Genomic DNA, 26,297 nt, shown 5'->3' on the forward strand with positions numbered 1-26,297 from the left:
CATAAGAAAGGTTTCTGTTGACCCCTAGGCCCAGAAGCTTCAGTACCAGTTGGTTAGCACCTGCTGGTTGGACCTACAGTGAGGCAGCCCCCATCATGTTGGGGCATATGTCAGAGAAGGCTGCCCTTCTCATGGTAGCTAGGCAGCATAAAGATACACGGAAGCCCAGATTCCAATATAATGTCAAGGACACTTACCCAGGTGCATAACAGTCTCTCATGAAGCTCCACCTTTAAAGGTCCCATTACCTATCAATAGCACAACATACTAGCGATCAAATTTCAAGGTCTAGACTTGTAGGTAAAGAAATAATGGGGGTCTCATACCTCTGGGCTGTGATGGGAATTTGAGAGTGTTTTCACAGTGTGAGGCTATAAACTCTTTCTGGGTAAGTAGGAAACCTAAAGCCCTATCTGAGCAATGTCCTGAGCTTTCTGGGCATCCAGGTGTTGACAGGGTTTGGGATCAGTCTAAAGGCATCCAGTTGACATGGGGAAGGGATCCTGTGTCATCTGTACCATATGGAACGGTGACATCCTGCCTTCTTTGCCATCTTAAAGAGCCTATGGGACACTCACTAAGGAAAAACGAAGACTGTTTTACATTATCTGAACTTCTGGTTCATATACCAACTCTGCACCAGCTGGTGGTGGTGCACACCTTTAATCCCAGCACTTGGGGTGCAGAGGCAGGCAGGTCTCTGTGAGTTCCATGCCAACCTGGTCTACACAGTTAATTCCATGGCTACATAGGAAGACCCTGTCTCAAAAATCAAAGAAAAAAAAACAATTAAACTCAGAGGTTTTATATGGATCTTATATTTAATTAAATTTCCAGACATAATACTGTACAAATCATAAGAAATTTACATGCTTTCTTGTTTAGAATCATCCTAGATCCGTTCAAACTCCATCATTGGCTGCAGTCTTATTAAGTATTTAGTCACCATCTTAAAGACATTTGTATTCTCTGCATTTGCACCTAAGGGATTCTTGGTTGCTCTGTATCTACTTAAATGTAGCCCCGTGGTTGGTTGCTCTGTATCTACTTAGATGTAGCCCCGTGGTTGGTTGCTCTGTATCTACTTAGATGTAGCCCCGTGTAGCAATGTGTAAGAAATACCCAGTGAAAGGCACATTCGTTCAAGTTCTTCCTTACATTCCTCCTGTATCTTAGTGTCCTATTGGCTTAATGAACATTCTTCATGTAGACTGTGTATTCTCTAACTCTTGTATAGCATGTTTTAAGGGCCATATTCAATCAGATAGTATCGAGAACCATTACTGTATTAAGGGACTGTATAGCAGTGTGCAGACAGAGCCAGAGTCCAATCCGGAGTTAGGAATCCTCTGCCTTCGTGGATGAGATGAAGAGATGAAGTGTTAGCAAGCACTTGGCCGACTTTGGAAGGGCTATAGATAGTGTTCAGAATAGAATATGGCCACTGTGGTATGCTGCATAATGACAATACATGCTGCGCCTAGTGACCTTGCATGTGTGGATCTTTTTATAATATGGAGATCAGTATATTCATTCCCCTGTGTCTGTGTGAGATGTCAGGTGCATTGTGTACTCAATAATAGCCATGCTTTAAAATAACAATAGAGAAACTCAATGCAAGAGATGTAAGCCACCATCACTTAGCCCACAAGGTAAAGACAGAGCCTCACTGGGTGGTAAGCTGACGGTCACCACATTAATATTGCTGGTGAGATAAGAGGTCTCCAGCTTTTTCTGGAATAGCATTTTCGACTGTATTTATCATGCCGAGTAGTGGACACACGAAAATTAGAGTGGAGACCATGACTCTTGGATCTTACTTCTCTGGGATCCCCTGTGTCTGGCTCTCATGTTGTAAGGCTCGAAGTGAGTCTTACTGAGACAGATATGCAAACACAAGAGGTTTATTTTTCCAGCACATCACAACAGAGTTGATCTTCAATCAGCCCCTCCTGGGGAGTGATTAGAAGGTGACCCCAAATGGCTATAACAAGCAGTTTTTATACTTCTTAGGGGTACAGGTTACATCAGCAAGCTTACAGTTTAAACTTATTGGCTAAGCATATTGACTTTTGACTCTATTGGCTAGCAAGCATATGACAGGCATTCGAACTCTATCTGGGCCAGAGGGTCAGGTGACTATCAGTACATTCTGTGGTTTTTTTCAAGAATGTTCCTGCTCCTCCCAAGAACTGTGGGTGGAAAATGGAACTTGGCCTAATCTTGACCTGAGGCAGTGGGTATAAGGCTGGCAAAAGCCCCTAGGGTCCTTCAGTGTCTGTGGGCAAAGGAGGGTAATGGTAAGATTATTACTCAGAGAAGCACACACATGCTCTCTCTCTCTCTCTCTCTCTCTCTCTCTCTCTCTCACACACACACACACACACACACACACACACACACACACACACACACACACCATTGTTCTGGACCTGGCCCAAGACTCTTCCAAGAGACCATCTAGGGAGCTGATGGAAGGGAAAGAGGAGGCCTAAGGTTAGGAGACAGATGTGAGCTTTCCCCTGCAGTGCCCATATGTGGCTAACCAGAATCCGAGAACATCCCTCTGTGTTTAGCAGGGAGCTCCTGTGGTCAGTGGTGCGAAGTCATACTTTCATAAGCCCAGAGTTGTAGGGCACCTATAGAAAGCAGCCTGGGGAGGGGCGGGGTGCAGGGAGACAAAGACTGCGAGAAGCCTCTCAGCACCAGGCATGTCTCTGCAGCTGGTGCATATCTGGAGACATTCAAATGTCCATCATCTGCAGAGGAGAACGAGGACCTGCGAGTAGCCTGGTAACAGAGGTGGTTGCCAAAACCACCTGAAGAATCTAGCGTGGGCTTGACCGTCAGAGTTGCTCACAGCTCCTGGCTGGCATCATGGAGATTTAGTGGGCATTTCTGTAGCTGCACAGGAGGCCCTCAGGAATGGAAGAAGGTTTAGATGACACAGTTATTTAATCAGGAGCAAATGCCAGCCATCACACTGCGGGCTTTTTAAAGCAGAGAGGCTGGGAAATGAGGGGCGGGTTACACAGAGTGGGGACAATAGATGGAGAACGAAAGGACGGTAATTGTTGACCTTCTGAAAGAAATGGGCACAGGGCGTACTTAGGGGACATATTTTGTCCCTGAAGCTTACATGTGAGTTAAAATGTATTAAAGGGCGTACACAGCCCTTTGTGTCTGTCAGATATGAGAGAAAAGACACAGAAGAAAGCTCTAGAAATCAGCGCTTTAAAAAAGGACAAGCAAGGAGGCCCTAGCTACAGCCAGGCAAACTGAGGGTCCCCAGTCCCAGGGTCACCGTGCTGGCGCCAGAGTCCACCCCGGTTCCTTCCCGTGCTGCTGTTCACAGCTCAGCTTTGAGGCTAACAGGGATTGTCAGGTTTCAGCAGTGGGTTGCAGATGCACCCCTCTCAAAGCACTCAGAATGGACCCCAAGATAAACCCATGTCTAGAGAAGGCCACATCGTGGGTGCGGTGCCTGGATAACTAGAACGGAGCCAGGATAAAGTATAAGGTGAACAACTTCATCTAAAATGGGATCATCTCAAATTTAGGACACTTTATGACCATGCATTTCCCAAAAGAAACAGAAACAGAAACAGCTGAGTGACTCAACGAATAGTTCAGTTTACCAAAAATTCTTGTTTTCAAAGCTTGGGGAGCGAGTGTTCCTGGACATGAGAGTTTCCCTGCATTCAAGATGGTGTAGTCCCCTAGAGAAACAGAGAAGGCTTGCCCTTCCCACCCAGAGCTGCGTGACCCACCCAGGGCTGCTGTAGTGATAGCTTAGGACCAGGGCCCGGAGCTGCTGTCAACCGCGTGCTTCTATCGAAGTGCCTTGATGGCAGTGAAGACGCTGTGTATGTTTTCACAAGCAGATAGGCGTTGTCTAAGCTCGGGAAATGTTTATATTTTAATTCTTGTTAAGTAGGACTTGTACGTTTTCATAAGACAGAATAATGAGTTTCTACTTAGTCATCTTGTAACAGTTTTAAAGTTTAATACTGCTGGATGTTTCTAAAGAAAAATAGCCAACCCAACATAAATATTCCTTAAAATAAAATCAGGCAGCCCTTCAATACATGCAAGAAAACAGGGTTGTTTTTCTCGGTCAGTGAGGATTATCATTAGCAAAAATATTCCACTGGTACTGACTTTTTTTCCCAACTGGTGCATTGTGACATAGAAAAGACTTCAAAATTTAAAAACTAATATGCAAAGTAAACTTTTCATAAGATAATGTGCAGAGAAAAGAGTTGTGGATTAGTGTGAGGAAGGTAAATTTATTCTATAGAAGCAGAAGGCAGTGGGAAGAAAGGAATTCCTACCACAAGGAACCTCTCGAGCTTGGGAGGGGTGCATGGGGTCCCTTTGCTCCCTTTTGCTCCTTAGGATAGCAGTGTTTGTCCCCACACACACTGAGCATGGGCTCCCACAAACCACAGCTTAAAGTGGTAAAACAGGGGTTTTCGTTTTGTTTGTTTTTGTTTTGCTTTTTAATCTTTTTTTTTTTTTTTGACAAGGTCTCTCTATGTAGCATTGGCTAGCTGGGAACTAAGAGATCTACCTGCCTCTGCCTACCAAGTTCAAGTTCTGGGACTAAAAGCAATGTACCACCACACCTAGCAGATTTCCCTTTTTCCCTTTTCTTTTCTTTCTTTCTTTTTTTACAGAATTTTACTGTGCATACCTTTTTTTAAGGTTTAAAGTATTTCTGCTGGTAGCAAAATTGTTCTGATGGGCTGATCCCATAATATAACTTGAGAGAGAGAGAGAGAGAGAGAGAGAGAGAGAGAGAGAGAGAGAGAGAGACTGGCTGTGTGTATATGTGTATATGCTGTCTACATGTGTGTATGTATGTGTATATATGTGTGTGTGTATATATATATGCATGTAAGGCATATATTTGTTTCATATAAATATTTTAATTACTGAAATAATTCAGAATCTCAGAATCATGACTACTTACTGAGAACAAAGCAGTCGAGGTTGCTTCCTTAACTTCCTTTGTGTTTTTGTAACATTAAAATGAAATGACAATCAGGAAGTATCATAGATGAGACAGGAGATCTTGCTGTGGTCAGACTTGGAAAGACCTTTCACACAGCACAAGAAACACTGAAACCATAGAGGCAGGCCAAACTCACACTACCTATAAACGTGTGATGCCCCCAGTACAAGCGGACAAACGGCAAAAGAGAGACGTATCTGTGCTGTGTCCCACTGGTTGTCTGCCCGCACTCAGATGCATCGGTGCACGGTGTGAGTGTTGGGAATGGTTTTAACGCTGGTTTCTATCTAAATCCTGTATAAAGCTTTCCGTGCTGTGAGTCAACATCATCCAAACCCTTTGTACGCTCACCGCCTTAGGGCAGAGCTAGGAGGGTTCAGAGGGACCCAAGTGATTTCAGGGACAACCTGCTCTGTGTGTGAAGACGTCTGACTTTGGTGGGAGTTCCCAAAGGACAAAATGAGAATAATCTCTCTGCAGTCTGTGGCTCCCTGGACCATTTGGGAGCCTGAGTGCTCTTGTATTACTGGAGACTAAGTCCTCCAGATTTACACTTTCTGCTTCCCCAAATGCCCTGCTATTATCGCATCTCATTTGCTTGAAGAACGTTAACTCAGCCTTCTCTTAGACACATTGTATCTTTGCGTGAAAAAAATGGAAAGGAAACCAAATCTGCCTTCTTCATGATTAATGCATTTGTCAAATTCTTCCCAAGAAAAGAAAATTAATTTATTGTGTTTTTTTCCCGTGAATGCAAATTAAAGCTGTGAAAACTATTATGGGAAAACTTAGCAGTCTTTTTTTTTTTCAGAAATTAAAGCTAACTGATTTAATGTTAATGAAAAAAGCTACATTCAAACACAAATTTTAATAACTTGCATAGAAAGGAAATCTTAGACTTCCTAAGATTTTCCTTACATAAGATTCATGTAACTTGGACAGAAAGTCATTAAAATGTAATTTTCCATGGTCGAGACTGTATTAATTATGTTGTATGAAAGTCTGGAAAGTTGTTAACCAATGTCTGACTCAGTGCACTCTGGGAAGCAGAGTTGTCTGTTGGTTAGTTAATGATCTCCAATCCCATGACCTAGGCTCAGTTTGGGATGCCTGCTGTCTCTTCCTTCCCAGAAGTTAAAAACTGTTAAAAACAGAAGTGAGACAAATTGTTCTAAACTAGGAAACAGTTCTGCCACATTCATATCGGCGATTCCAAATGTGAACATGCACTTGAAGAATGGTTGGGAACTTTAGATTCATTGGGCCCCGTCTAATTGTGTGTGTGTGTGTGTGTGTGTGTGTGTGTGTGGTGTCTTTATTAGGGGAATGATATTGTAGGATTACTTTATGAAGTTGACCCTTGACTTGTTTTTTCCACATTTTGACATGGTTTTCAGTCACAAGGGAGAGGTGGTAAGACAAGGCGTAGCCCTGTGTTGGTGTTCTTGCACACTGAACAAATTCATCTTTGAGTACGTGTACTGAAGAAGTTGAGAAAATCCAAAGCGCTCTCTCTCTCTCTCTCTCTCTCTCTCTCTCTCTCTCTCTCTCTCTCTCTCTCTCTACTGTTCCATCACAGCTATGTTTATCTCGGTTTCCACTCATTTGCACAAGGGGAAATAAATTGCAGTGTTGATGTTGACTAACCACACACTGTAGCAATGGTTTAAGGTCATCCTAGAAACGGAAAATTAAAGAGGGAGATGCTGTTTGGCTTACCTTATTTCCTCACAGGAATTTAGAAAGTTATACATATTAAACGATCATTTTATTATTACATTTGCAATGTTTGCTGGTTGATTCCAGAGGTTGGGTCTAACACGTGCTTCTTTCTGGGAGGTCACTGAGAAAGAGAATGATGTCCTTTGATGCGTCCTGTCTTATTCTTGTGGCAGACCAAAGGCTAATAAATTAATAAAATGGTAAGATTAAAACTGAGTCATAGCCAACATCTTTTTGGCTCATGAACCAGACAGATTGAGGGAGGGAGGAGTCCACCCCTGAGCGGGTCAAGGAGTCCAGTCCTGCCCCACCCTACTTCCTCCAGTACTGGCCTTTGTCAGGTACCACTCTAAGTGAAGTGAGCTCATGGAGGAGATGGGGGCTTTGGGGATTAATACATGACATATTTCTGCACCCACTTTTTAGTTTCCATCTTGGTTGTATCAACTCTCTCAAAATGTCAGCAGTGATTAGGCTACATTATGGGATAATTAATATGAACTTTTATCTCAAAGCTGATTTCAAGTAATACTGGAACAAAACATATGTCAATATGTTAAAGATGGGAAGTCGAGCAGATTGCTTTTATGTTTAAAAAATGCATTTTTTCACTTCTCAATTCACCTCCCTTTTCAAATGCCAATCCCGCACGATAAATGTTTGAGAAAGGTTAAGTAGCCTGTAAAAGAAGCAGCATTTGGCGTTGGGTGGGGTGGATCCGAAAATCCTTCTGCGGGACACAGCGGGATTCTTTCTTGATAAGACAGTGGTGGCTTTAGGGAACACAGGAGGCACTCTCTCTAGGCCTGCACGCTGAGGCTGTGACGATTCACGTCAGAATGCTCTCTGGAACTATGGGAGAGTCTTTCAGTCTAGTGACTCATTCCTCATAATCATTTTTCCTCATCCAGTACTTGACTGGAGAAATAAAAACACGTAGTTTGCCCTTTCTACGCAAAAAGAGCAAACAGAAGTCAGATGTGACTACCTAGAGGATGTGCTTGCCGGACTCCGCTTCCGTTTTGATTATGATGGTGTTAAGTGGCCAGGCAGAGAAGCAATCGTGGATATAAGTGAATCACTGTTAGCTGTGAAGACTCTCCCTTTCACACTGCTTTGTGGGGAAATTAAAATAAAATAAAAGTAATCTCCCATTCAGCTTCATTCTCTTAGATGCAGTGCCTCTAGAATATAATATTAAATTCTGTTTCTTTGTTAAAGATCATTTTGCCCTCTAATTATGGGAACGCATCCACCACTGTGCCAGCGTCAGAGGCAGCTGGGTGGTGAACTGGCCCCTTGCCCAGACCTGGGAGCAAGCCTAATTTGAAAACCCTTTACAGAGCACAACTGAGCCCAGGGCTCTCATCGACCGCTGATCATAAGCGCTTTCCTTTACTGACCTGAAAGTGTTCTTCTAATCTGGTGCCAGCAGAGGCAATTACCAAAGTAGGTAGATGGCATCCAAGGTGAATTTGCCTCATAAAGAGGGCAGAGTGGGCCGACCCTCCCACAGATGACATTTGGGTTCCCTTCCATTCCCAGCCAGCCTGTTGTAAGGACGTAGATGCACCAAGATGCCAGCCTCCTCCCAACACTTAACTCATTCACTGACTCCATATGAGGAACCTGTGGTGGGCAGAGTGCCCCTCCTGGAGGGGTGCATGTGAGTAACAGTGTGTGCCCAGCAGGGACCCTGAACCCCAGGCCTGAGAACTCTCCTCATGCATGGAGATACCTGGGTGTGAACACCGGGCGGTGTTCATCCCTGTGGACATCAGAAAGTTCCAGATCAAAGCCAGATCCTCTATGATTTACAACTTGAAAGTTCCCCCATCAATGCTGACTGTGTGACAGCTCTCAATTCGTAGTTGCCCAACAGCCTCCTTCATTGTTCCCAAGACAAAGCCCAAGAAAATGATGGGTTTTTTTTTCCATCAGAAGGATCAGGGTTTATGGGAGATGCTCAAAACTGCTTCAGAGAGTGAAAGTTTCATTTTCCCATGCCCGAGAGGCTGAAGGTCAGTCATCCTGTGGAGTTCCTAGGAGAGCAGGTCCTGAGAACTTCTCTCCTGCAAAGGTAACTGCAAGGACCAGTTACCTACAGACACCTCAGTTGTTGTTAAAAGCGCCTTTGGCCTTTAATTTATCCATAATAACTTTTGGTAAGACTTAAGCTCTAAGATTTACAATGACATTGATAGGAAATCGTGGTGCCCTGTAACAATCTCTCTCCTGTTTTCACTGCATGGCTGGAAGTGGGGGTTTGATCTGAGTTCAGTTAGAGGCCACAAGCTTGCTTTACTAACGCAGTTTATTATTAAAAATAACATTTTGACATTATGTAGGTAGCTGTGCGTGGTTTGATCTGTTTTTAACACAGTGGTCTTTTAAAAAGCTTGTGAGGTACCCCACAAATGCTGCCCAGCTATGGTGATTGTCTTAGTCAGGGTTTACTGCTGTGGAAAGACACCAGGACCAAGCCATCTCTTTTAAAGGACAACATTTAATTAGGGCTGGCTTCACTGGAGAAGAACCTGAGAGTTCTATTACCGTATTCCAAAGTCAAACGGGAGAAGACTGGCTCCCACATGGCTAAGGAGAGGGTCTCCAAGCCCACCCCCACAGTGACACACTTCCTCCAACAAGGCCATTCCTCCTAACGGTACCACTATCCAGGCCAAGCATATTCAAACCATAGAAATCATAGAAGAGTCTATGAGCTGGACCAGTTCTACAGAAGGCATCTGTGTAGGCTTCTAACTTCTTGTACAGACCTCAGAGAGGGAGCGTGAAAGGCGAAGCTGAGGGCTCCAGCAGGGAAACAGAGCCTGGGTGGGATTGCCAGGGTTGGTTTATAATTCAGCAGGGGCTCCAGGGACATTCAGGGAGAGCTGTTGCTGGGGCTTTGACATCAGGCCAGTGTGGCAGCTGTTTCTGGTTTTTGTCAATCTTGTACACAACAGCCACAGACACTGAAACGTGTTCGGCTGTGATACGCACTGAGCGACTGAGCCAGAGGCTCCTCCGGCTGCCCTCCCTGCCTGGGCGAAGCCTGCCTGGTCCTTGGGGTTGTAATTGGGAGGCACAGTGGCACTTGCAGATCATTGCCCTCAGGTCACCCCATTGACAGCCTGAGCCACAGCCATGCTTATACTGTGTCCTTCCTCCCATGCCCACCCCATTCCCCCCCTGCACGCCCACAGTAGCCTCCAGACACCGAGACTTGAAATTACAGACCACCTCCCTAGGAGCACAAAGCTCTGTGACTGCTCTCTCACCCTTCACTGGTTACTGTTATTATCCCTCTGGAATCCCCACCCTGGGCACCCCATCTCATGCTCAGCACTGCTGTTGCTTCTCTGACTTAATAAAAATAGCTACTCCCCTGCTCCTGGGTGCCCTCCATGTCTCTCAGTGGCCTAAGGCGTCCCGAAGCTCTTTCCAGCTAGCAAATCAAAACCCCGCATGCGACAGTTCGCACACCCAGGAGCTCTTGCACCTTTGCCCCAGCTGGGAACAGCCAGCTACCACACACTGGCTGCACCATGCCCTCCATACATGCTAATCAGCCTGACCTGTGCGGTTATCCTATTTGCATGCATGCACACAGTGCTGTGTGTGCTATCCTGAGGGCAGTGCCCGACTTTCCCAAGCCTTTGATCAATGGTGGCAGAGTGTTGTTCTGTGCCTTGTTGTTGTGGCTGTTGTTACCCTTGACAGTAATTAGTGCCTCTGACCATGCCGATTTCACATCCCTACGAGTGTTTGTTTTGCTCTTTTCTTTTGGCTCCAAATCCTGAAGTTGGTGCCTATTTTGAAGCTACATACTCCTTCCTTCACCCACAAAGTGAACAGAGCTGGAGCCCCATGATCAGGGGCGGGGTGTTCGGGTCCCTGCACCCCACCAGCTGTGTGAACTGAACGAGTCACTTCCACACTTGCGATTCTCGGGCCATCTGTCTAAGCCAGAGTAAAAATAGCTGCGTGACCCACTTCAGCAGAATGGTCTTGAGGAGCATGGCAGAGACTGGGTGAGAAAGCGTGCTTATCTAAGAAACTGCGAGATGATCATCGGCCCCACACGACATAAGTAACATGAATCTAACAATGCTTTCTCCGTGGGATGCCATGATATGCCATTAGCGGTGAGCTTGGCTACTTTCACTTTTCCTACTGTACAGGCACTCACTACTGCATGGACACACTCCCTAATGCACAGGCATACTCACACTCACTAATGCATAGGGACCCTCACTACTGCATGGACACACTCGTAATGCATGGACATACTCCCTAATGCATGGGCACACTTACTAATGCACGGGCACACTCCCTAATGCATGGGCACACTCCTAATGCACGGGCACACTCCCTAATGCATGGGCACACTCCTAATGCACGGGCACACTCCTTAATGCATGGGCACACTCACTAATGCATGGACACACTCACTAATGCATAGGCACACTCCTAATGCACAGAACACACTCCTAATGCACGATCACACTCCCTAATGCATGGGCACACTCCCTAATGTATGGGCACACCCCTAATGCACGGGCACACTCCCTAATGTATGGGCACACCCCTAATGCACGGGCACACTCCCTAATGCATGGGCACACTCACTAATGCACGGACACACTCCCTAATGCATGGGCACACTCCTAATGCACAGGACACACTCACTAATGCACGGGCACACTCCCTAATGCACGGGCACACTCCTAATGCATGAACACACTCCCTGATACACAAACACACTCACTAATGCATGGACACACTCCCTAATGCATGAACACACTCCCTAATGCACAGGCATACGCACACTCACTAATGCATAGGGACACTCACTACTGCATGGACACACTCGTAATGCATGGACACACTCCCTAATGCATGAACACACCCCTAATGCATGGGCACACTCACTAATGCACAGACACACTCCCTAATGCACGAACATACTCCCTAATGCATGAACACACCCCTAATGCATGGGCACACTCCTAATGCATGGACACACTCACTAATGTATGAATACACCCCTAATGCATGGACACACTCCCTAATGCATGGGCACACTCCTAATGCATGGACACACTCCCTAATGCATGAACACACCCCTAATGCATGGGCACACCCCTAATGCATGAGCACACCCCTAATGCATGAACACACCCCTAATGCATGGGCACGTTCACTAATTCATGAACACACCCCATGCATAGGCACACTCCTAATGCATAGGCACATTCACTAATGCATGGACATTGCACACATGTCACACAAGCCCTCACAAGCACTGTCCCTGTTCTCAAGAGACCCCTGCCATGAGAACTGAATTCAGTATCAGCTCATGGCTCACGCTGTCTCAGTAGGTGCTGTCTGTGAGTCTTCTAGTCTGTTTTTCTGTGTTGTCTCCTTTATCTGGCATCCCAACTCAGAATCATACTTGGTTTTGAATGTATGCATGAGTGAATGAATGATGAATGAATGAATAGTGAATACTACCATAAGACAGCATCACAATTACACAATTCCAGTGCTTTCTCTGTTCCTCTTTGGCTCAAGACTTTTCATATGAAGGTGGTGATGGTGATGGTGACATTTCTTTTATTTTGGAGACAATATCATTTTCTCCTTATCTTTCCTCCCTCCAAGCCCCCATATACTCCTCCTCACTCCTTTACAAATGATTCATGTGCTCTTTTATTTAACTATTGTTGCATCGATGTATGTATATATGCATATGCATCTCTATATATAACTTGCCCAGACTGTATCATGTTACCTGTATGTGTGTTCTCATGCTTGGCAATTTGGTATTGGAGAACCCATGTGCTGCTTCCTGGAGAGGACTGTTTCTCCCACTCAGCATCCCTTAGCTGCCTGTAGTTCTCTGTGGAGGGCTGAGGCCCTGTGGTCTCTCCCACATTCACTTTGGTTCCATTGTTCTTGTTCAGCTTATGTTTAGGCCGTCCTGTTGGTTTAAGCTGCATGATGCAGCTTCTAATACAGACACGGTCTCACAGCAAACTCCCTGACCTCCACCTCTCACAAGCTTGCCCTCTCTTCCAAAACATTCCTGCCTTGCGTGCTGAAGTGCTTCATAGATGTATCTGTTGAGACTGGGTTCCACAGCTCTGTGTTTTGATTGGCTGTGGTTTTCTGCAGTGGCCTCTGTCTGTTGCAAAGAGAAGATGAGGGGTGAGGACCACACACCTTTAAGTCTAAGGGCAAATACTTAGGATGTCATTAGGAATCGTGCTGGATTCGTAAACTCATTGTAGTTTCTCCCCCTAAGATCCAAGACTTCACTGGCTCAGGTAATTGGCCAGGTTTCTCGTCCCCGTTGATCAGGTCTTAGGTCCAATTAGAAAGCTATTGGTTGCTGCCAAGATAGTCTTACCACCACTTCACCCTTAGGACTGTCATATTGTGCTGCTGTTGCTGTGTTCAGAAGCTTAGAGCTGTGTAGGACTCCTGGTTGCCTCCTCCTGTGAACACTTGGCACATAGCCTTCGGCACCATGAAAGCTAGTCCTCAGGGAGGAGGCATTCATTCAGAAAACTGACATTTCTGAAGTCGTAGGTACCAGGCACTCAGAACAGTCCTCAGTATACATTCTTCACCATAACTTGGTGAAAAGACAGCATGCTTTTGATGAACAATGATGAAAGTTCCATGGGTTGCCAGACCTCTTACATCGGACTGTCTCATTTGTCATTTAGGGACAAGAGCAGCTCTCAGGGGTAGCAGCTGCTTGAGAAATGCTTCCCAAGGAGTGACTTGCTCTCCAGATAACCTTTGATGGTTAGGAGTTGGGAGTTTTTGAGGCATTCTTAGTTTGCCAATCAACTCTGGATACTTTATAGCTTACAAACATGCTTGCACACATAGCTTCATTTGGTTGAGAAATACTAAAGTACAATTTCTGTACACAATGAAAAGTCAAACATGACCATTGTTACAGTATTGCCATTTTTGAGTTTTTTAGCTAATGATAAATACTTTGAAATTCAGGATGACTAGTCTTAAAATGGGTGATTATGCTATATTATAAGTGTCATTGGGGTCTTAGTCTAATTTGTCTTGAGACAGAGTTTTATTATATAGGCTGGACTGACCTAAACCTACAGTCTTTCTGCCTTAGCTCCCAAAGGGCTGCACAGTTCTTCTGTCTCAACTGAGTTTCAGATTTACTTCTGAGTTTAGACAGCTGCTGCCGTAAAGGCCGGGTTCTATACGTCACAACTCTAAAAATAAAAATTATAGAAAAGAACCAAGTAAAATATCCTTCAGTGGAATTAAAGTTAGAACCAACCAATGAGATATGGAGGAAGCCCCACTTGCTTCCCACATCATGGGACTTCATGTTAAATCAAGATTTGAGAGAGCACATTCCAGCCAATGAGGGATCAGATCAAAGTCCAGGGTATGCTCAGAGTGTTACAAAATACTGGATAAAGTATCCATGGAATTTGCAGAATTACATTTTCTCTAATTAAACAGAGTCTACAAATTAAGTTACAGAATGTTATCATGTGTTAAAGGCCAAACGAGATTTTATAAACAGAATACAAAGTTCACTTGAACACATGAATCTGTAGTGGTCAGTCAGTCATTTTTAGTAGGTGAGAGCAAACATTTCTTTACGCTCTGACAAGTATTCCTGATCCGCTTGTCATTCCAGTGTCTGGAGCACTTGAAGCATCTCAATTTTTATTCAACAATGTAACCTTTGGAGTTTTGCCTAATAATGACTTCACTTGTGGTAGCCTTCCAAAAGATAAATTAAAATGGAAATGCATATTTTCTAATTATGCATCCAGCCATGGCCGCATGTTGGCGAGCTGGGCCCTGCTGAGCGTTCAGCGGAGTCTGCACAATGGCAGAGTGTGGGTGACATCAAAGTTTCCCAAAGTCACTTTCTTAATCATGTGAAGGATCGCCCAGCCTCTGAGCACAAGTATGTAGCTATATAGAATCAGAAGGAAAACATTTAAACGTCCCAGCATGGTATTTCCATTTAAATCTGATTACAGTGAAATAAAACTGTAGCCATTAAAGGTTTAGAAGAACTACAAATACACACAGTAAAAGAAGACAGATAGTAAATGGGGTAGTAAAACATTTCGGCAGGGCACACACTTTATAGCACTCATTCCGTCTTCCTGAAGCAGACTGCAATTCACTGCAGACCCCGCACCGTTCTCTGAACTCCACTTAAACCTGCAATTAACCTTTCACGCCTAATGAAGCTGTTTTCCTGGAAAATTAAAATATATAGTGGCGCCCGCTCTTGCACAGACCTGGGAGGAAAGCACTTCGAAATGAACGGTCCTTTCAAGGCTTCTGTACAAATGGGAAACGGAAGTGCGACGTCTATCTGTGAAGCCAGAACACTCCTTCCAAGGCACTTTCATTCCACGTGCAATACTTTCTTATTGCACTTATTAATTGTTTTTGCACGACTGTAAAGAAACATGCATCGGTAGCTTATGATTACATTGTTACTGCCAGGGCATCCCGTTACCCCTCAGTCCCACTGGGGGAAACCAGGGTTTTACAAACAGTAACTGAACTCCTGGCGTGTCACCCTGCTTGGAGAAGTGCATTTGCCAGTTGAGGGTTGATTATCAGCTATTCATGCTCCGTTCCTTCCGGGCACATTTGCCTGAGGAAGCAAGCGTAGTTCAGGTTACAGCTAAGTGTAATCTTAGCACGTTTTTCTACCCACTTATAAAATAGCTGTGGTAATTTTCAGCACCCAACACCCTGACTGCCAAACCAAACCCATTTACTGAGGGAAATCCTGAGAAGGATTCTACTTCCTTCACGGATTATCCCCACCTGGGCGACCCAGGGCAACGCACTGGAAACGCCAGGAGGTCATGGGAGGTGGGGAAACAGAAGGGCTTCCTTACATACACGGTTTCAACTTACTATTTAAATTATGTCAGTGTTGGTGTTTAAGAGTTAGAAGTACAAAGAGCTAAGGCTCACAGTAAATATTAAACCCTAGCATTTCTATTGAATCTCTGGGTATATTGATGCACATTCTGCTCGCCCACAGTGTTGGCCCGTCACCGTGACATAGTAAATGAAATTCCTTCAGACCGCCAGTCTAAAATAATGAATTGTCCCCACAGTTAATTGTATTGCCTTGATAACAAGGAGCTATTGGAGGCCTAGAGAACACAAGAAGTGGATTCCATCAGATGATTTGTGTGACGTTTTGAAAAATGATTCTGGGGGTGTGGGGGGGACCTGATTTTAATGGAACTCTAGTGGCAATCTGCTTGTGCCATGACACAGGATCTGATGGCACACTTCCTCTCCTGGTCAATTCAGGAAAGGCTCTGACAGGAGAAGCTCTAGGCTCTCCAGTGTGGGAGACAGGAGGCACAGCGGGGCCCCTCTCAGAAGCTGATTGTGGGTTACTCTGTTGGCTTCGGCCTTGTTTGCTCATCTCCAACACTTCATGGCCAGCATGGATCCGAAACCACAACCTGTGTCATGAAGCTATTTCAAGAACTTGATGTGGGAAGGGAGGTAGCTGCCTTCAGTCAAAGCCTTACCACTGGGCTGTGGAGGGTGAGGCTCTCAGAGGACAAACGAAAGCACTTGATGTGGGAAGGGAGGTAGCCACCTTCAGTCAAAGCCTTACTTACCATTGGGTGGAGGGTGAGGCTCTCAGAGGACAAACGAAAGCTGTTGTGTCTGGATTGCAGTGTTGGGTCATGGGGGCTATAAACAGGCCATCTAGAAGTGTAGTGTCCTGTGCAGCTGGTTATGGTAAGCTTTTCCTTTTCCCAGTTGTCCTGTGTTGAAACTGAAGTCAAGACTTATGCAGGCTACTCTGCTATTCCTTAACCCTAAGGGCCCGGAAGGATAGGTAGTCACTGCCGACTTTGTGAACAGTCTGACATGTTGCTCACCGGCATCCTGGGCTACTCCATGAAGCCCATAGGCTGCTTTCTGAACCAGCAGCCGACGCTGCCCTGGACGGTTCTAATTTAGGATCAGGATATTGTCTGCATGGTTCAGCCTGTGCCCTAACATGCATTAGGGAACAAGAAAGAGATAACATCCCTCCCTTAAAAGCTACTAAATTGGCTTTTCTTTATGTCATTTAATAAAAGCAGATACATTTAAATAACAAAGAACGCCAAGGCCTAAAGCTAGAGATTAGGCCTCCCCAGAGGCTATGCGTGTTCCCTGAAAAATTTGGGAAGTTGGGCCTGTTTCAGTCTTCCTCACATTTCAGGTAGGGTGAAGATTTGTCATCTTCTGGGTTCTTCTGGTGATAAAAAGTTTACCAGACATCATACAGGAAGAATTGAAAAATTAGAAATAAAAATCCTTACATTTGACATTCAAGTTACACAAACATAAACAATTATTTGACCTTTGCACTGTTCCTAATTATGAAATCATGAGCTCCTGATGGGCCACAAACCATGAACTTGGGTAAGGGACCCAAGGTTAATAACTCTGAGTGAAAATGTCATTTAACCTACGCAAAGGACAAAAGTGACCCAGACTGTCCTCTACAACCACACAGGGTAGACACTTAAGTGCCACTGTCCAAGGACTCTCAAGGTTCCCAGCATGTTTAGTGCTGTCCATAGACAGCATTCGCATAGGAAAGCACATAAAAGCCGTCAGGTTAAAAGTAAGCATGACTTTCCATTTTATTTGTATATTAACTAAAATGAGGTGTATGATTTTTCAGTTCACTGTGTTCCCAGGCTCCAAAATCCAGGATAAACCGAGTACGCTGTGAGGGACACTTCTTTAATTAAGCTTTGGGCATCCTGTACCCCCACATACAAAGAATTAGCAGAGAGTTCCCTACTCTGGCATCTGAAGTTTTTTAGCCTTAGGTCTGCTGTGAGGAACAACATTTGGAGCTCCATGTAAGAGCTCTGGCATGACTTCATATTTGGATATAGAAATGGTGTAAGTGGCCTCAGTAAAGGAGCCATAGATTGTTCCTTATGTTTGGCTGACTCTGGATGAGTTGGTGCCAGGGGTGATCCAACAGGAAGTTATAAATTATGAGAAGTGTGCCAGGAGACCTGAGGACACTTGAGATCTGCTCCATCTGAACTTTCAGTGAGCGTAACCAAAGGATATTCTTTTTAAAAATTAAATCAAAGCCCTTTACGTCCATGAGTTAAAGAATAAAGTATTGACCATGAGTAAACCCTACAACACAATTCACGATACTTCAGGAGTTCTTGTGTTTGCCAACGGACAAGAACACACTCATTTTAAGTGTGAGCCAGTATTATCTCTGCAAGTTCCAGAGTGATACTGAGATTCTGAAAGGCGATTGCTGGGAATGTAATTTCTTCTCTGTCCAGCCATAGCTGCTCCTCCGTCAGCACCTGGATGTCCTTGAGGAGTTTCTTTCCTTTCCAATCAGAACACATCTCACTGGGAGCTCACTACATTCCTTCTCTGACTCAGCTTCCTTGAATAGAAAAGCTCTTTCTTCTCTCTCCAGTGTTCAACGTCTTAGCTGGGGACCCAGGTCCTCTAGCCACACTCCCTCTACTCAGCTTTCAGAGTTTCTTACAAAGGTGGGTCAAAGACTACCAAAATCTACTTTGAAGGGACCCAGTGTGCCAAGGATCAGCCTCTGTTCTGAGAGAAGGGGTGTCTGGGAGCAGTGAAACAAATGACTCAAAATCAAATCGGAGTCCACGCTGACAGCCTGTGCTCTGCTCGGGTGGCTCCCTGGTCAGCTCTCTGGAGAGACAGTTCTTCCGTGCTAGAAAACATTCTGAAAGCTCTCTGGATTAAACATGAGTTTTCTGACCAAAGTCAGAAAAGCTGCTAGAAAGAAATTCTTAGATGTTTTTTTCTGACCAAGTCAGAAATTCTCTTAGAAAAATTCTAAATGTGATCCTTGGGTTTTCCAATCAAAACTAGAAACTCAGAGGAAAATTCTAAAAGAGCTGTTAGCTCTTCAAGCAATTCTTGGGATTTCCAACCAAGGAAAAAAAAATTCTAAAAGAGTTGTATTCGCTCTCCATGGATTTTTCCAATCCAGAGATCTCCAGACAGCTCAGCACTTGCTAGGAAAAAAAAATTCTAAAAAAAGAACTGCCATCACTCCCTGACAGCTCATCTCTTTCAGAACCAAAGTCCAGTCTTATTTACATATCAGTTCAGTCATTTACTCCAGGTTCCCTCTTGATCTTGCCAAGATTCAGCATTACATGACCTTAGCCTCTTGATTTTTAGATGAAGACAGCAAGTACATTTTTTTCAGCATAGCAAATGAATTTAGAGATCTGCCTGCCTTTGTATAAACTTAGCTGGGTGGGATCCCATCCTCAGATGACCTTTCTGACAAGTTGGCTCTTAGTGCACTTGCCTCTGTTTTTCTTGGTATGTAAAAGCTCTCAAGTAACTTACATTGCATCTTTATATTTCACATGGTGAGAAATTATATATATATATATATATATATATATATATATATATTTTTAACTCATGTTTTCAGAGTTCTTTCCCACAGCCTTAAAGGCTGTCCTGAATGTCTGTGTTTACCATTTTGCTGAAGCATTACCCACATTTTCACCTCCCAAACTTAGGCTGTCTCTGATTATCATGTAGTGATTAACCTGGGCAGAGAGAACATTCCTTGAAGGAAGAAAATAAAGTAAAATACATAAACAAGCCTTCTGTCTACAGTAACCATCAGCTCTCATGGAGGCCCACGTCCTGCTGGCTCTGTTCCAGGGGTGGGAACTATGTCACATTGTCCCTTTTATGGCCAAGGAGACTTAGCATTTACCTCTGATGAAGGCTTCTAAGGTTAGATGACCTCCTATAGGACCTCCTTTGTCCTATGGTCCTTTATTGACATCTTTTTTTTTTTTTTTCTGTTCAGAAGCGCTCAGTTCTGTTCCTGCCAGATTGTATTTGGAGCTTACATAGAATAAGTTGACCCAGGAGAAAAAGATGATTCAATATTATCTTGTGTGGTATAATTCCCCAAAAAAGCTCTTCCTTGGGAAGCAACACATGAAGATGCCCCATGAGGATGTAAGGGCTGGGTCAGCTCACTTAAAAAGTCAATTTTCTAAGACCCTAGGGCCCTTCTGTCAGGTCTTAAAAAAGGTTCAGCAGTCCAGCCCTGAGGCAAAGGATGGGAATTTTAGAGTTTATTTTGCTTTACTCAAGAATTATAGGACTCTACAGAAACAAGGCGCAGTACTTGCCAAGGACAGAGAAAGATAACCAGAAACTAAGTGATCTAAGCTTCTTTTAAAAGGCACATCTAACGAGTTTTGTTTATAGATGCAAAACCAAAATAGTAATCTTGGAGCTTTCCCACTCCATCTGGAACAAATCTGCGTTCAGACACAGACGTGAGACAAGGAGTAGTGTGCACAGTTGACCATCATGTTTCCCAGTCTCTGACCTGGTTGTCCAGTGTTTTACTCAGTTTCTTGTTCTTCTGTGTGATGTTCGCTGCTAGATCATTAGTAAAGACCTAAGCTTTTCATGGGAGTTAGCATGGCCGGAAGCCACCTCCACCCACCCCACATATGTCCATGAGAGTCTAAATCTTTCTCCTTTCTTTCCAGGACTTGCTATCGCCAGTGCCCTGATAGACATTTCACAGCAGAAGCCTTCCGATAATAAAGACAAGACTTCTGGAGTGCGCAATCGGAAGCACCTCTCCACACGCCAAGGAACTTGTGTCTGAGAATGGGAACCAGCTCTGTACTGTGCACCCAAGTTACTTCACAAATGGCTTCTGTTAGAGCTGTTTTGTGGCCTTGGATCTCACACAGGATAATGTCCTATGATCAGGGCCAGGTACAATTCCCTCTAAGTGGGCAGTGTCCCAAAAGGCCAGAGACTGCTAGTGAGTTGTTTTTTTTTTTAAGTAACAGTATTGAGGGTTACAAGTGATAAAGTCAGTTTTTATGGCTCTCTCAGACTGGGAGCTAACATAACTTAGTATGGAAAAAAAGATGTATATTGTTTCTTATTGCAGATGGAAATATGTAATTCATATAAATCAACTGTTTATATCCCAAGACTTTAAAGAAAGACATTTTATAATGCTTGAATAATGAGAAATGTACAGTTTTTCTTGCCTCGTTTGCAAACTTAGGTCATTGGCATCAGAGTAGGAGAAGAACAAGCTCTAGCAGCTGCGACTGCCATTTTGCCTCCTGACAAACATGAAAGCAAGGCTTCCATTTAATAAGCTGTAAGTCATGTGTTTAAGTCCTCCACGTGACCACCTGGGGTCCAGAGTCAGTTTGAGAAGGTAGCAGTTTTCAACTAGTGGGAATGTCAGAGCAGAGAGTCAGGAAGTTTGTCGGAATTCAGGGAATGGAGGACACTCCTGAAAAGACAGGTATAAAAGGGGCTGCCTGGCAATTGGTGTCCCCTCCTTCCACAAGCAGCCTCCAGTTGGAGAACCTGAAGAGCCAAGCCTGTCATTCCGTAGCAGAGCTTCTGGTCCACCCATGATGCTTTGCTGCCAGGCCAGAGTTGTTCCCATGAGTCTGCACAAGAATGTGTCATTTTCTTCCAGCTCTCTTCTGTTTGCCACTTCTTATTTACAAGTGTAACGAAATGTATTTTAAAGGTAACACTTTCCAAGTTCCCCGGCTGCCAACTTCTTCCTGTAGAATGCAAGCAGACAAGAGCTGGGTCCGGCAAGCCTCAGCAAGATCCCCATCTCCAACGCAGTCACGCGGTGCTGTGAGGAGTCTACATTCTAAAGGCAAATTCTTTGCTGACCACATGCCAAACATCCCTGACGACGCAACCCCCGCCCCCCATCAGAGCAGAGAGGAAAGACAAAAGTGGGAGCCCTCACATGGAATGGGGAATATAGCAACAGTAGCTCACTGAAGCTCACTCAGCTCGGAGCAGCAGCCATGGCTGACTTCAGGGTGACTACCGGGGATACAAGAACAATGCAAAAGGGTCCCGAAGCTGCTGCATTCCCTGTGGTTTCCTGTAACACAAAAGCCATTCCATCCGATCAGTGTTAAGTACAGTTTGCACATGTTTCATGTTCTTTGGGATTTGGAAGGTGACGACACCTTAGAGTCAATACCTAGTCGCTGCATGCCATGGTTGTACAGTAGCAGAATATGATCCTATCGCAATATCAAATATTTATTTCAAATGCCATGTATACACACATAGCTTGATTGGATGAGGATAGAGTGTACTATGAAACAGAAATGACCACAGACTATGTAGTTGCATCTTTAAAGCATAGTTAGGTTGCATCTAACCATGACTGTCTTATTTTGATAACTAGCCTTTTGGATATAGCTTATATTCCTTACGTTGGCATGATCCTTCTACTCTATTTTCCATGCACTCGAAATCAGATGAATTTGTAGAATAGTTTTAGAAATTTTCTCTACAGCCCATGGGGTTTGGGTTGGGGAGGGGTCAGTGGCTGTTGGTAATTCCCAGGACATCATCTCTCAGAAAACTAGTCGAGCTGAATTCATGAACGTCTCCTAAAAATAACCAAGTAATTTGATCGCCGCCTTTTGGACACTTTCCATGGTGATCTCCCCCACCCCACCCCCATGAAAATGGAAGAACCGGTCCCTGTAAAGAATAGTCCTGGACAGTAAAGTAGTCACACAGGTTGTGTAATTGCCAACAACGAAGCTAGAACAGACCTGTGGAAGTCCAGTCTCACCCACTGTGAATCCCCCAGGTTCTTAAAACTTCAAAAAATTTTGAGTTTTAGATAATTATGGAATTAATGCAATGTCACGCTCTACCGTTAACTCTGTGGCCAATTATGCAATACACTCTCAGCTTATAAAGCATTTTACTGGAAATAAAATTCTTCGCCCCCGGGGGGAAGTGAACCAAAAAGGCCTCGTTCTCCCTCATTCTCCGTGTCTTCCTCCCCCCACTGCACTTCCTAAATGCAGACTTTCCTCTGAGAAGTTAATTCAAATGATTGATTCTCTTGGAAACCTTTAAAATGGAATTCTGAACACTTCAGCATAGAATGACTTGGGAAGGACTCCTCAGCCTGTGAGAGCTTACTCTGCCAAGTATGAGCACTTGCAGTTGCCTGGAATGGAGCTTTGAAATTGACTTGGGAACGCTATCTTGACAAGAAGTCCTGGTGAAAACATGGTGTCTTGTGTTTATGAGTCGGTTTGGTAAGTTTTAAACAGAGTTAAGATGCTCAGAATTGCTTTGAAGGAGTAACAAGCTTAAATTAGTGATAAGCAGAGAAAAGTGATCTGTACTGCAGAGTATTGTTAGTGTGTACACATGCGAGCGTATATGTAAGTGCACATGTGTATATACATGCATGTGTATGAGAGTGTGTATGTGTGCATGCATGTGGGCACGTGTAAAAGTGTATGTATACATACATGCATGCGTGTGTGTGTGTGTGTATGTGTGTGTGTGTGTGTGTACGCACGCGCATTCATGTGTATATAGAGAGCCAGACTTTGGATTCTGGTGTCTTCCCTAATCTTCATTTACTTGATTTGATCCAATTTGATTTTAGAGATGGGATCTCTCACAGACCAGAAGCTGCTGGTTTAGCTAGCTTAGCTGGCGAGCCCCAGGGATCCTCTCATCTGTCTCTTCAGTGGACTCAGGAGGATTGAACATGGGTCCTCAAGCTTGCGTCAGGGCAAACACTTGACCCACTGAGCTGCCTCCCAGCCCTGTCTGTCCTGTTCTGTTCAAGAGGAAACATTAATTAGAACATCTGTGCCAACAATCCTTCTGACATCTCAACTTCCTTGGGCATTAATGAGTCAGAGGTACCTATGTAGCGGCCATTGTCCCTGCCATGGGATGATTTAGAGCGTGTCTGCCAGGGTGTGTGTGGGGTGCTGGGGAAGTTCTGAAAGCCCAACCCTATTGTAAAGAGGGGAACACTCCCCCCTTCAGAGCTGTTGACATCCTCAGAGATGGCTGGTCTAATCACGGGCGGGTGGGGCAGGCTGGGGCTCTTTCCTCCCGCTTGACATATCTGTGGATCCATATATTAAGTTTATGCATCTTTTCAAGTCAAGTATGTTTGTTCAAAAGGACATCCTGTGGGTTTTCTTACCCAGCCTGACATTTGGAGCAACAGAACTCTGGTCTAACCCTGTGTCTTGGTGAAGCCATTCTCAGAGGACTCCTTGAGGACATCTAACCAGAGCTACAGTGACAGTGCTCACCCACAAAGAGCAAGGATGGACAGGGCCAGCACCCACCCCCAGACGGGGCAAGGAGAGACAGAAGCCCCTGCGCCATTCTGAGGGCTTTTTCTTAGCACCCGCAGAGCTACTTAAGCGGGTTTTGTGTTTAAAAGCTTCAGAAAGTGAGAACTCATCAGAGTCCACCTGGGTACACTTTTTCTTGCAAACCCCACTTGCTGCTTCTCAAGAGTGAGCTCAGGACTTAATTGATCATAGACTCTCTGTGAGGGCAGATTCCCATCTCCAGACTCAAGGACAGGGCGGCCTGCCTGCTCAGTGAGTTGCCCAGAAGCTCTTACCCATGCAAAGGGACACCCTGCCCTGGGCTGTGCTGCCTGCATCTGCAGTTCCAGAGTTCTTTAAATGATTCATCTCTCTAATTCCATTTTTTCATAATGGAATTTTGCATAATTTTTCAAGGAATCCAGGCCAGCTGGGTGCTCAGCAGTGGTTTCTAGTGGTACACGGTTAACATTTTACTTTTACCCAGATTCTTAAATGAAGAAAAAACATGACTGTAACTACATGTCTGTATGCTTGCAGGTGTTTAGGCCTGTGTTAAACGTTGATTGTGTAAACTTTTAAATGTGCCGTTAAAGCATATGTTCTAGACTATGACCTGCTACTAATCAGAACTTCAGTTAACATAAAAAAAAATGGCTTCTCCGTGCTCCATCACCAAATACAGGGTTTTTATCGGTTTTGTGTGTTGAAGGTTGAAAGGTTTGCTTCGCTTTGTTTGTTTTTCCAAAGTCTTCCTTACAACCCAGGCTGGCCTTAACCCTCCAATTCTCTGGCCTCCTGAGTGTTGAGATCAGGGGCTAGCACCACTAGGCTGGTCATTTCTCCCAATGTTTTCGTCATCACCACCACCACCACCACCATCATCATCACCACCATCACCACCACCATCATCATCACCACCACCACCACCACCACCACCATCATCATCATCATCATCATCATCATATCCTGTTGACCCTCCCAAGATCATGCAGCTAAGAGCACTGCTCAGAATCTAAGGCCCCTCCCAATGGAAGGTGGTTGTGAAAGGTATGTTGTCAATTTTCATATTCAAACCACATCATTCTCCCCTCCCCGATTCAGAGCCTCACTGACCTTTCCCCCACATGCTCTCTGAATCAAATGCCTGACGGGCTTTTTCTTAGAATGGGGGTTTGCTCAAGAGACACTGAGGATTCGAATCCTCGGTGAGGGTCTGTGGCCATGGATGTGTGGTTTGTGTTAACGTTTCCTGGGATTGGGGTCTTGTTCATGCTAAGGATACACTGAGATGTATCCCAGCTCTTGGGGCTCACTAAGTTGCCTTGGATGAATGTGAACTGGGGACTCTCTTCCTTCCATCTCCCTCCTCCCTTGTCCTCTGCCACCTCCCCAGTCCCCCAGCACCTGGGACAGACTGGACGAAGCCCTCACATTCTCTGGCAAGCTTTGAGATTAGTCATCTGTGGCAATTTGGGCCCAAGCTTTGTTCACTGCCAGAAGCCCTGATTCCCCTCCAGCTACACATAAGGATCAAATACCTGTGGTGCTGAAGAGACGCTCACTTCACAAGGTGCTTGCTGTGCAGGAGGACCTGAGCCATCGCTCCAAGGCCGCTTATGTGGACGATCGAGATGGCACAGCAATTAGGAGCCTGCACAGACAGCACTTGCCGAGGTCCTGAGTTTATTCCCAGCCTACATCAGACAGCTTGCAACTGCCCATGACTCCAGCTTCAAGAGAGTTTCCCAACCTCTGTAGGCACCTGCATTCATGTGCACAGACCCTGGCAAAGTGGCACGCACCCTGTAATCCTAGTAGTGGGGTCTCTGAAAGAGACCAATCCTTCGGGAATCTGGGACTCACTGGCCAGTCAGCAGAGTCTAATTGCTACTGCTAAGAGAACTTGTCTCAAAAAGACAGGAGGAGAGTGTTAGGTTGGCAAAATGCCTCAGTGGGTAAGGGCACTTGCCAACAAGCCTCAAAGCCTGAGTTTGGTCCCCAGGACATACATGGTGAAGGGAGAGAACCATCTATGGCCATAGTTCCCCATGAGTTGCTCTCTGACCTCCACATTCACCATCATGCCAAAAACACATCCATCCATCCATCAATCAATAAATGTATGTTTAAGGTGGATAATCCTTTGAACACTGGAGGTTGACCTCTGGCCTCCAAACAAATGCACAGGTGTGTACTTGTACCTGCATGTACCTGCACAGGTGTGCACATGCAAAACACAGACAGACACATGAGCACATTCGTGCACACACACAAATATCAAATACCTGAAAAGTCCTCTCTTTGCCCCA

At 44.8% G+C, this 26,297-nt stretch overlaps 1 protein-coding gene across 4 annotated transcripts in view; it reads left to right on the plus strand.

Annotated features, from left to right (window-relative positions):
• Window positions 1-22,639, plus strand: part of Atrnl1 (attractin like 1) — a 540,797-nt gene extending 518,158 nt beyond the window's left edge. For 3 of the 4 annotated variants that reach the window (XM_008760587.4, XM_039095274.2, XM_039095283.2), the window contains one exon: window positions 20,356-22,639. In XM_008760587.4, coding sequence (XP_008758809.2) covers window positions 20,356-20,477 — 122 coding nt within the window. In that variant the 3' untranslated portion in view covers window positions 20,478-22,639. Of the gene's footprint in view, window positions 6,580-20,355 lie in introns of those variants that run through there. The other variant, XM_063281046.1, reaches the window with a different exon arrangement.
• Window positions 22,640-26,297: the final 3,658 nt, after the last annotated feature.

Source organism: Rattus norvegicus, chromosome 1 (assembly GCF_036323735.1).
Source record: "Rattus norvegicus strain BN/NHsdMcwi chromosome 1, GRCr8, whole genome shotgun sequence".
Lineage (NCBI taxonomy): Eukaryota > Metazoa > Chordata > Mammalia > Rodentia > Muridae > Rattus > Rattus norvegicus.